This window comes from Polistes canadensis, unplaced genomic scaffold (genome assembly GCF_001313835.1).
Source record: "Polistes canadensis isolate GaletaPanama2010 unplaced genomic scaffold, ASM131383v1 scaffold_26, whole genome shotgun sequence".
Lineage (NCBI taxonomy): Eukaryota > Metazoa > Arthropoda > Insecta > Hymenoptera > Vespidae > Polistes > Polistes canadensis.
Window position 1 is genome coordinate 769,336 of NW_014569573.1, and position 12,889 is coordinate 782,224.

Here is a 12,889-nt window from a genome sequence, read left to right on the forward strand (position 1 = left end):
CAAATGTTCGTGTAAGTGAATCCGAAAAAAAGGTAAGAAGGAAGGAAAGAAGGAAGAAAGAAAGATCTCATCGAAGAAAAGCATTTAGGATCGTGATCGAGACAGGAGAAACGGTTTCCTATTAACGATTCTTCTTATTCTTCCCTTTACGCACAGTTTTCGTGTCTCCTTTTTTCTTTCTCCTATCAGGATGATGAATAAAAATGAAGGAGAGAATGAAAAGCAGGGTAATGGAAGACGAGTGTTAGGGGAGGAGACTTTACCTACTTACGTAAGAAAAAAAAGGGGGAAGGGAGGGAGGAAGGGAGAAGAAAAAAGAATAAAGATCGAAAGAAAGAACATTTGTAAAAAGAAAACTTTGTTCCCTCTTTCTCCACCTTTTCCTTCTTCTATTTCTTTTTCTTCCTTTCTTCAACCCATCTATGTCCTCGCAAAGAAGAAAAAGAAGAAGCAGAAGAAGAAGATGTCGTTTCGATGAATAACCCCGAATGGACCAATACCAGTACTCTTGCTCGAGTGATACGTCGCTTTTTCTATCGTTCCTAGTGGAAAACTTGCTACTTCCCGAAGAAAGATCAGTATTCCTCTTCGTACTCGTCTAACCCCCTTTCCCTTTTCACTATCCTCCCTTCACCACGCCTTTGCTACTTCTTCCTTCTACGGAAACGGCACGTGCTTCGACGCCGGAACGTATTTCTTTTCTTCTCCTTCTATTACATAGGTGTATATATGTTGTACACACATACACACACATACACACACATGCAGACACATACATGCCTATGTGTATATATATAAAAAGAGGGAGGTAAATGTATTTAGTTATATACATCTGTATTTTTCTCTCCCACTCACGATCTTTTTGAAAGAATCGGCTTTTCGGTAACGAAGTTGAGTGGCTAACATTTTTCTCAAAAGGATGTGCGAGTTCTTCTTCTTCTTCTTCTTCTTCTCCATTCTATCTTATCTTCAAATACGTTTCTTTCTTATTCCATGGAAAAAAAAAAAGAAAAGAAAAATCTTAATCGATCTGTGCTAGCGCCGATCAAATTCCCATCGTTAGTTGATGATCATCGGCAGTGTGCAGTTGTGCAGTTTAATCATCGGCTTTCTGGTCCTTTCGTTGTTCCGTATGTCGAACGGTAAATTTAATCTAACACGATTATAATAACGGCGACGAATACATTTTTAAATAATACTTGGATTTTATTAATTTATTTATCTAATTTATTATATATATATATATAATAAATCGGTAAGAGATATCACGGAAAGTGTCCATAAATATCCATTCATTTTTCATGTGGACGAGATGAGGAGAGATGACGATTATATAATATAATATTTAATATTATATATTGACAAAGATTATATATATATATATATATACGATAACATCTCGCGAAGGAACAAACACGTAACGCGTTTTCGCGGTTCGGGACGAAATGAAAGGAATACGTAACCGGAAGAACAAGTGGATTTTATTTTTCTTTTAGTTTTCATTCTAGAGCAAAAAGTTTTCCTTTTTATTCTTGACGACTTTTATCTCCATCTCTCTCTCTCTCTCTCTCTCTTTTACTTTTTACACGCGAAAAATTCGTCGAGTCGCATCAAGTCGCGTATCGGAGTAGAAACGAGCGACGTTTTCTCGTAACGAAGAGAATCTTCCAGTTCGTCTCTTTCATCTCGTCATCATTCTTCTCTCTTTCTTCCTTTCTTTCTTTCTTTCTTTCTTCTTCTTCTTCTTCTTCTTCTTCTTCTTCTTCTTCTTATTATTATTATTATTATTTCCTTTTACTCTTGTTGATCTTCCACAAAAATAAGAATAAAAGGGAAGAAAACAAATGATATTGTTGTTGGTCTTCCTTCCAGCATCTTGCTTCCCCTAAACTGATATCGTTTCTTTCGAAAAGATAGCAGCCCTTTTTGTTCGTATCGAAAAAAAAGGGACCTTGCAGGCAAGGAAATTGCCCTTTTTTCCCCGGCATCGTAGGTGACGGCCACCAAAGCTGAAACCCATCGCTACATTTACGTGAAATACCTCGCGAGAAAAACAAACATCAACGGCACTATCAACTCGACATTATTCCACGTTCTACCGGCTCCGCTATAGATTGCTATACACTCTTCATGGCTGAACGATGCACAGTGCATCTGAAACCGAAAAAGGAAAAACAAAATTGCTTCGTTATCTTCCTCTATCTCTCGTTATTTGCGCGCCCCTTTCTTCGAAATCGATCGTGGGGACAACAATGTTTTAAAAAGAAATTCGTTTCTACGTAGAAAACATTGAGAAATGATTTCGTTTAAATTACTAATTAAATACATTTATTTGCTTTTTTTTTGCATATAATAAATTATTAAGCTACGTTAGGATTACTAGTTTTCTTTTAGAAACATGGTGGAGACAAAACGGAAGACGAAAAACAACTTGTTGTTGATTCCACCATAGAGATTTTCGATAGTATTGAATAAGCGTAAGAAAGGGTTTAACAGAGAAGGGATTCGAACTTGTAAAAAAAAAAAAAAAAGGAGGGTAAAAAGATAAGAAATTATTGCGATAGAAAGGAAAAAAATATGTAGATCGTTTGTACGTAGATGATAAGATAAAAAACGTTGAATCGTTGAGAGAAAATTTAGGTCAACGGTGTTGCAACTAATCGATTCGCGTGCGACAAAAGATTGCGATGAAAAATAAAAAGAAAAATAAAAAGAAATAGAAATAGAAAAGATGAAGAATAAATGACGCGAAGTTTATGTAGTAAAACGAAGCTCTAGCTACTCTAGCGACAAGTTTTTACACGGCTGGGATAAAAGTAGCAAATATTTACCTTCAAAAGCGAATTTGACATCCTGTCGAGGAATTCCTTTGTGAATCGCGCCGTGTCATCGCCACACTGTCGACGTACCGTATGATGCGAACACTCTAGATATTCCTTGAAGGCACTGCAATAGACAGATTCAAAAAAAAAAACAAAAATTAAAAAACAATTAAAAAATTATTAACAATTCGTTTTTAACAACGAACAATAAGATATATATATATGATATTGCAAATGATTGAAATCGATCACTTATCATAAAATCAAGAAACTAAGACATATTATATTATAGTTTGTTTAATCATAAAATGTTTGAAATGATAGATGAATATGAAGAGGAAAAATGTATTTTTGCTATTGGTCAAAGGGAGAAAACGGACCATCTCAGTTTTCTCGTCGCGTCGTTTCGCCGTTGTGATCTCTCGAACAACAGCGTGTAAATACACAAGGCAGGTTTTCAGGTTGATGGATGTACATAGAGTGTAATGTCATTAGCCTATCTCTAACACGGTCTGTTGCAGCTTTTGAACTCGCGCATCCTTTGGGAGAGAGAGAGAGAGAGAGAGAAAGAGAGAGAAAGAGAGAGAAAGAGAAAATCCGAGGAAGTGGAAATATCGTTTGTGCGAGTGCGCGTGCGTAAACCGGAAACGTTGAAAAATTAACTTTCGAAAGACAAAATATACGATGATAGGTATTTATTATCGATAAATTTATTCTAGCGAATTAATTGCCGTCGTTGTACGTTTCTTTTCCATTCATTGCGTATGGAAATCCATGCACGACTTTGCGATTAAGACAATGAGACGATGTCAAGGCCGGTCTGACGTGAGTTAAATCAAAAAAAAAAAAAAAGAAAAAGAATTATATATGATTTTATAATAAGAATGAAATTTATTTAAGTGATATGTGCTTTTCGATCGTTCAATAGATGATTCAATTATTTCAAAGATAATATTTGTAATATTTCATGGTTATATTCGTCCTGTTTATAGAGAATGAAATAGCTTAGAAATAATTTGTGTTTGATTAGAAGAAAATGAAAAGAGAGAGGATTATCGGTTCTAAGTGGTCAGTAAATCTACGCGTTTTTTCGATTGGATAGATGGTGGTATTTTATCTCTCGACAATTGTTTATGTTTGTTACGTTTAATCGAATTTTTCGTAAAGTCATCGCGACGTCATTTGATGTAGATATTATATAGAATAGGTATATTCAAAGTGAGTAAATTGTCGAAAAATGTATCTGCACGAGATTTGTAATACGAATGTAAATTCGACCGTTCATTCTCGAATAATCGTTGAAATTTAATATCTATTCGAATGCAATAACATTAAAAGGTAAATTCGTTTTGTGCAAACGTTATCGATGAACAAATAATTGTTATATACGAACATTTGAAAACGTACGGAATGTAATTAACTTTTCGATCGAAAAATATTTGTTAAATATTCAATTACAAATAAACGTGCATGCTTGAATCATTGAAATGCACAATCTCGTTTCGAATAGTAGTATTTTCGTTAAATTTTACCAAAGGTAAAGAGAGTTAAGTACAAACAACAGTGATGATTAACGAACGATTGTAATGAAATAAATTAAAGATTGAATTTCATAGAAATGTGAGCACGTGCATGCGCGATCTCTTACAAGTGTTTCGACATTAAACGTCATTGAATTTCGATTCGAAGAACGTATCGCGTTTGATAAAGTGAAACTTTCGACGTGAAAGAAATGGAGAAGAGAAGAGAAGAGAAGAGAGAAAAATTGCAATAGGAGTCAACGACGAGGTGGCTACTTTAATTTATCGATCTCTTTCTCCGCCAAATATACGAGAAATGAAAAGATAAATGAATTTCAAGACGGATAGAAAAAGTTCGAAAAAAAGTAAAAAAAAAAAANATCGATCTCTTTCTCCGCCAAATATACGAGAAATGAAAAGATAAATGAATTTCAAGACGGATAGAAAAAGTTCGAAAAAAAGTAAAAAAAAAAAAGAAAAAAAAAAAAAAAAAAAGAAGAAATGAAAAAGGGGAAAAAATGAAAGATTCTAATTATTACTTAAATATAAATAAAAATGCCACATACTCAAGAATTTTCCTCTTTCCATTTCATTATCCTTAATTTATAAAATCTCACACTTACCAACAAACCGATTTGAGAGAACCGTTAGGACCAGACGTACGATTTTCCCTCTCGATTTCTTGAGTGGTTCTCTCGTATCTCTTGTAACAACGATCGTAGTCTTTCTTGGCATGGTGCATGCATGGTGCGTGTCGTAGATATTCTGAAAACACAAATAAACCGAATGCAAATGTGCATAAGTATCGCGATCGCATTGTGAATCGATAAATATTAAATAAATCACTAGGTTAAAAAACGTTATTAAAAGAATTATTAAATGCAACAACCTATTGAATAATTCCAACAAGGGAACGGACGTTTAAATAAAATTATTATATAGCAGAAGAGAGAAAATTGTGAAGTAATGTGGTATATTAAATTATATCGTAAAGGGTTAGGTCATTGTTCGTGCGAAACCGATGCGATCCAATAAGATCTTCGATAAGGTAGAGAAGAAGGGAATGGGGGAGAGATCACGCGACTAGTTTCGAGTTATCTCTGTGTTTCGAGATTAGAGGGATACGGCACGGTCAGAGATAGCGACCGGCACTCAACTCAATAATGCATTCGGCACTCTCGAGATTACGGGAATATCGCGCGTGTATCGTCTTCCTCGTACATACGTACGCACGTATGTGTGTGTGTATGTATGTAGGCATGTACAAAGGTAGATTGGTGAAAACGAGAGAGCAAGAGAGAGGAAGGCAGGCAGGAAGGAAGGATTTCGGTCGATTCTGTAAAGGACAGGACGCAGTAAGCAGCAAAATGGCTATCTCGAATGCGTCTTGAATTTATCGATTTTCCAGTGGAAATTGCACGGCCGCGAGAGTCAAACGTTAAGACGATCCAGCGCACTTACCGTCTTGGTAAGGACCATCTTGGCAAAGTTCCATAATCGCTTGGTTTGTCCCCGTGTACAAAGAGTTAAAGTGTTCCCTCTGGTCGGCCTCCATGCACTTGACGGTGTACGTTTTGATGCACTTCATCCCAGCCTGGATATCTCTAGAAATATCGACAGAAAGAGAAAAGGAAATATAATATATGATTAATATTCTAAGAGAATATATTCTCGGATCCACTCGATTTCATTCGACTAATTATCTTCCGTCTAATTGAAACCGTATCATTACTCGGTTCCTCGGGTTACTCCTATTCTATTTAATTGTACGTATGTAGATACGTATGTGTAACGTGTAGGGTCAGTTAGGAACAACCACTAAGAAAATCTAATACCTACTCAGATATTAAACTTGGAATTTAAAGTAATACGAGAAAACGTTTAGAAATGTAATTAGACAATTTAGTAATTTAGTTTAAATGAACATCGAGATAGTTTTTGTGAGAATATTTTGATTGATTCTATTATTATTATTTCTTCAGATAATACGATACGATTATATACATTTCTTTCGAATATCTATATATTTTCTTTTTATTTTTTTCCGACTAATTATCGATTTTTGTTCTTGGATCATTTATATTCCTCCTTTAATCCTGGCGTCGATGAATGATTTCGTAGAATTTTAGGAGGAAAATGAAAGAAAATAAAAAATCAAGGAAATCGTGTTCGTTGTGATATAAGATAAGAAGCAAGCTCGAGAGAAGAGGGATGGAAAAATGTGCATCAAAAGGCTTGTATACTTGCTCTCTCTCCTTTCTCTCTTACGAATTGGACCTTCCTTTATTTCTTTCTTTTTTTTTTTGTCTTTTTTTCCTTCATTTCTTCTTTTTCTCTTGCATCCATTCAATCTACATCTTCTTTCGAACTTTCAATATAACTAGGTACCTACTTCACGTCGAGTATCGAAGTAGTTGCACGACCTTGAACAATACTGCAAGTCGAGGTTATACGTTGAAAAGGAATATTCTACGTGCTTTCTCTTACATTTCTCTATAACGCGAAAAATAGCTTAGGCTTTCCAGCAAACCGTTACCTTGCCAAGGGCTGGAAAAGGCATCTAAATTTCAGATTTCAATTTCAATCCTCCGCGCACGCGAGAAAATCGTTGAAACTCGACTTACCCCAGGCATTGAGAAAAGAAAAATGCCGTATGCAAGGTACTTTTATTTATAATTTATCGTTCGTTCAATCCAACGAACATATCAGCCAATGATTTTAATTGAAATATTAAGTATTAAAGTCATATGTAAATAAATTAAAACAATGATTATTAATATTTGATTTTTTTCATTCTATATATTAGGTTGTTAATAATTTTATATGAAAAAAACAAAAATAATCTTGGTAAATACATTTAATAATACCATCGATGCGTTCGTCAACTTCAACAACAATAAGTCAATTTTCCTAAGGGCTATATATTCACATTTAAAAGAAAAAATAAATCCTATCATTGATATTCATTGAAACTAATATTTTGTACGATATTTTATATTTTTCAGAATAAAATTCTTTTTCGTGTTTTTGAACGTTATGCGGGGATTACGTAGGATGTACGTTTACGTATAATTTTTTTTCGGGCTTCCTTTATATTTTACATTTTTATTTATTTTTATTGTTTGCAATGTCGTTAACAAATTTTCTCTTTTTGAATAAAGATGGACACAACAGAATCGAGGGGGGACAAAAAAAGAATAATCCAAAAAAAAAAAAAAAAAAAAAAAAAAAAAAAAAAAAAAAAAAAAAAGAAAAAAAGAAAAAAGAGAAAACCAAAAAAAAAAAAAAAACAAAAAAAAAAAAAAAAAAAAGAAAAAAAGAAAAAAGAGAATAAAAATCGAAAAATGGTCGACGCCATTTAACTGTTCTCCTATTTTATTCTCTATAATCGCCTAGGTCCGGTCCGTTAACGCGATTTTCATTGCGGTCCGAGGACTCGTGTGACATCGGAGTTGGTCCATTATACTCTGGAATGGTTCGAGCGTACTCGGATTACGAGTTATAATGCCAAACAAGCCACGTGTTCTCACTTTTTAATGAAATTATCGATGGTGCGGTTAAAGGACCTTTCTGGCGCATTTAAGTGCTGAAAATGTGTACGAGATAATCCGATTGAAATCCTTTCTCTTCCGTTAAAGATGATTAGAACAAAAGAAAATAAAATAGAAAAAAGAAGAAGAAGAAACGTAAAATAAAGTTGCGGATAAGAAGGAAAATTTTCTAAAGACAAATTCCACAAAGATAAGTTTCATGAGAATGAAAAATTAAAGGTTACACAGTTCGCGGTACGAATCAATCAACTATCGTGGAAAAAGTAAAAGAAAATCGTATCATAAAAAAGCTGCTTTTAAAGAACTAAATTTAAGACGTTTCGATGTAAGCTTCCTCCTATATACGTATGCTGCTTCAACAAGATATTGTCCAACGTTAAAGCCATAACTTATGGGACTCGAGAGAAGAGTATCGATTTTTTAGCAACAGAAGGTGCCACTGTTCGATATAATGAATGATGATATTTATTTTATTTTATTTTATTTTATTTTATTTTTTTTTTGTTGCGTATAATTCAAAGAATTTTCAAAGGTTAACGATACGCATGGAAATTTCGAGTTTTGTCTAATCAGTCTCGATTGCGTTTGCTTTGTTTAGAATGTACTCGTTAGCAATAACGGTCAATGTTAATGAGAAGTATCGTTGGCGTATAGAGTAACGAGCTAACAAGTCAATTTAATAAATTAATCGACGATAGGTAGAATTATTCAAGTGAAATATCAATTTACACGCGCCGATATTAATCGCAAGCTTTGAATAAACGATGTTGAAAAACGCGCAGAAAAAAAAAAGAAAGAAAAAAGAAAAGAAATACAAATTTCTACTTTTTTTCTGTTTTTCAAATTCAAATACGAAATAACTTGTATACTTAATAAATTGATACGAAACGTAGCTACTTCTAATGTATAGAGAAATGCGAATATTCGAGATACTCGAGTAAATATTGAACTTGTCTTATTAGTAAGAGTAACAAGCTCATTTAATTAGATGCCAATTAACCAATTTCTGTGGTTAACTCGATCGAATAAAGTTAAGAAACTTACGGGCATAACTCTTGAAGATCCTCTTTCTTCGTGACGAAACTAAGATCGTTGTTGTTGCTGATCTTCTTGAGAGGTCTTGCGCACCTCGTAAGTTCTTCGTGCCCGCACTCCTCACCTCGGCAACTTGCGAGAACTATGGAGAAACAAATGAAAAAAGAAAAATAATATAAAATCAAGTTAAAAATTTTGTCGATATTAGAGAGAAGCGTATCTTTTCAATTTTTTCTTCTTTTTTTTTTTAACCTCTCTTATTTTATTCAAAGTCACTAGGGAAAGAAATATATATATATATATAACCAAGTTCAGTCGACTAACTGGATTATAAACTGCGAGTTTGCGAGAACATCCCCAAGTATCGCAGCTAAACTAGAATATCGTAAGAAATATAAAGAAAAGAATAGAAGTAGGAAACAAAAATAAGAAAATTTTTCCGAGAACAAAAATTCCCGATAGAGATAGAAATTAGTTTACCGGTAGTTTCTGTTTGTTAATCCAGAAAGTGATACTTTCGGTAGAGCTCCATCGTCGCCTATTTTCCTCCTCCCACACCTTTTCCTTATAAGTTTGTTTTGAGATGCAAAGATGTCGAGGGAAAAGTCGATCTTGACCTCGTTCTAAGCAAACTACCGGTTAATCCTATAGACTTTTGATCGAATCACCCCTTTGCGAACCTTTCTCACCCAACCCCATCGCTAAGGAAGACACGTTTACGTGAGACGACTTTTAAGTAGATAAAAATTAATTTTTCTCAGCAGACCCCTTCGCTTCTCTACCCCTCGCAATTACCCTTCCAGAAGAGTACGGGAACGTCATCTTACTTTGTCGTACTTTTTTTTTAGCATCGATCTTTCAAAGCAGGTACGCTGAAACGTACCTTTTTGTAATTCAATAAAAGTATAAATTGAACGTATCTACTTTATAAAAGTAGACAAAATTATTATACCGATCTTCATAGGAATAATACTGTAATCGAATGGACGAGTATATTAACCGAGGATTTGTACGAGAAATTTATCGCAATTTGAAGTTTTTAAAATAAGGAGAAAAAAAAAGAAAATATACGAAGAAAAATGTATGCAAAATATAATCTTATTTATGTCGGATTTCAATGATAAAGTGTACGATAATTTTTTCTATCTATCCTGTCTTTTTTTCCAAGATACACAACAATAGTTCTTCGTAGATATTTTATCGTTGTGTAATTTTTGTTTTCTCTATTTTTTTTTTTTTTATTTCCATTTCTGTTAAGTTATTACTTGAAATGTATTTTACGTTGAATTAAATAGACAGTAAAGTAGAGCAATTATTTGCTTCTCGAAATTCGCAATTTAAGATAAGAGGTGAAAAGAATGCTTTTCAAGGAGTACCATTCATTCTTTTCTACAAAAGTCTATGGTTCGGCGGCACTCGAAGCGCCAAGGTCTTTACGTAGGGTCTTTGGAGGAGTGCACGTCGAGACGTACTACTACTTACCATTACTATTACACAGGCCGTGCAACACACCAGGCGGGCTTTATCCACTTGAGCCCTCGACTCACCTTTTTGCGAGGATTAAATCGGATTACGTGCGACCGGTTCTACCAACCGAGTGTAACGAGCCTTTTCCTTCCTTCCCGTTAATGTACAACGCACGTTCTTACGGTTTGCTAACGTGACGCGTATTTAACAAGTGTCTTTTCTACATACGAACAACATTTACAACCTTTTCCCGCCCTCCCGTCCCCCATGCAACGAAACTCTGCACGACGACTTGCAATTATTTTACGAAATACAATTATTGTCTTTTTCTTTTTCTTTACGATCGATAGAATAATTTTGTCAATTAATTGATATTATCAATTGGGGGGGGGGGGAGGAGAGGAAACGAAACCTATCCTCAAATTAAACAAAGAAAGAATTGATAAATGCAATGAATTTTCTAAAAACGTGTAAAAATCGATATATTAATTTTGTTTATTATTTGAAATTATTTTTCCCGATCTACGACAAATCTTCTACGCCCGAATTTCTTTTCTTTTCTTTTTTGATAGACCCATATAAAACATTGATCATCGTAAAAAGATGGCCGGTACTCCAAGAAACATTTGTTTCAACGTCTGGTCCATTTGTCTCGTCAAATTATGATTGGCCATTTTTCGTCTGGTCGATGGTATCGTTGCGAACTTTTCCGTCGTTCGAAAAACTTTCTCTCATTCTCCCTCTCTCTTAGGAAAAATGAAAGGAAAAGAAATCGAATAGTAAACGTGGAACGTTGCGAGAATATTGGGTAAACAAAAAAAACAAAGAAAAAGAGTTGTCAAAAATTGTCTTTCAAATACTAATCTATACATAATTCTTAGTCGTGAGGAGATTGGTCTCGTGGGAGCAGGGGGAGAGGCAGGGGGCAAAACTAAAGTGACGAATATGCGGAAAGTGCGAAAAATGCAGGAAAATGAGTAAACAAAGAAGCATCATTAAATTCAAATCAACTTCTTAATTTGAACGAATGGTTTTTTGTCCTACGCTAGTACTGTCCGGCATGATAATAAGCGTTCATTTGTCATCGTTAGCGTTCCACGAATGCATTTCCTGTGTTTTCATCTCCTCTTTACCAATACAGAAACGTGTGAAACCTTTCCGGCGCGTTACCCACAACTCTGTTCTTGTTTTTCTTGTTTTCCAAACTTTTTTTTTCTCTATTTTCTTCTTTATTTTGTATTTTCATCGCTATCGAGCATCTCTCTCTCTCCCTCTCTCTCTCTTTTTCCCTCGTTGCTTTTAAATATAATACATAACATAATACTCGAGGGAATCTCGTAAACGACAGGATTGGGTTTATAATTGAATTGCGAACACATTGCAATGAATCATCCGCTTTTTGTGTAATATGTTGAACGTTTTCCTTTTAAATAATACTTTTTAATTCCTCCCCAAAGCTCTCTCTCTCTCTTTATATTGATATCTTTCTGGTTTATTTTAATTTACGATTAAATATCAAGTTTAGCGAGACCGAGATATTATTGACATTCTATTTTTTTTTTTTTTAAAAGCAAATAAAAAATGTAGTAATATTTTATATTAATAGTAAATATTTATTGAATATTTAAGAAAGAAATAAAATACGAGTGTTGCTCGAATTTTGAGAAAATATTCTTCGTAAATATCAAAGATCGCGTTTACTTAGAAAATTATTTGTAAAAAAAAGAAGATTTTTGTTCGTGAAATCGACATAGCAATTTAGTATTTCACGGTGAAGGAGAGTTAAATTAAACGCTATAAAAGGGTTGAAAACGGTGCCTGTCATCCCATCGAATACGGTCACACGATTCTCTTTTCACAGCGACCGCCGGCCATTTTCCCCAATTAAATAAATTAAGCGGAGTGCGTACGTCTACTCTTTTAGATCCGTATGGATGATGAACTCTCCGACCGACGATTAATTTATTTCCAAGCGATCATTATCAAACGCGAACTTTACATAATATCGTCTAATTTTACCGACACATACATTAGCGTATTGCATAATTTACCAACTACCTAGCAAAGTTAGGTGTCTATCGCAAAACCATTCAAAAATTTTCTATCGCACGTTTTACGTAACTCTCGTTACTAATTAGTCTTACGAATTATACTTTATAATTAATCGACGTTGTCTTTCTTTTTGTATCAAACTTTGCTAACACGTAACAAATGTTTTCCGAAATATACATATATATATATATATATATTTCTTACATAAAATGATCGAAACGTCGTTAGACTAATAACTGTATTATTCATTTTAATAATTAAAATATAAGAAATAATTTTGTACATACGATTTTACGGGAAATCATTTATCTATACATGTATATATGTATAGAATTTAATTATGCCATTAAAACATTGAATCTATAAAAAGAAAAATAGCTTTGACGGGAAAAACGGAGCCAGTTAAGAGCAAATATTCTTGTAGAAGAACAAACTACTGGGA

At 33.9% G+C, this 12,889-nt stretch overlaps 1 protein-coding gene across 1 annotated transcript in view; it reads right to left on the minus strand.

Annotated features, from left to right (window-relative positions):
• Nucleotides 1-1,757: 1,757 nt before the first annotated feature.
• Nucleotides 1,758-12,889, minus strand: part of LOC106783840 — a 28,133-nt gene continuing 17,001 nt past the window's right edge. The window contains exons 2-6 of the mRNA XM_014742750.1: nucleotides 8,938-9,070; nucleotides 5,804-5,946; nucleotides 4,966-5,107; nucleotides 2,832-2,946; nucleotides 1,758-2,154 (exon numbers count right to left, since the gene is read on the minus strand). Of these exons, the coding sequence (XP_014598236.1) occupies nucleotides 2,029-2,154; nucleotides 2,832-2,946; nucleotides 4,966-5,107; nucleotides 5,804-5,946; nucleotides 8,938-9,070 (659 nt within the window). The 3' untranslated portion in view covers nucleotides 1,758-2,028. The remainder of the gene's footprint in view (nucleotides 2,155-2,831; nucleotides 2,947-4,965; nucleotides 5,108-5,803; nucleotides 5,947-8,937; nucleotides 9,071-12,889) is intronic.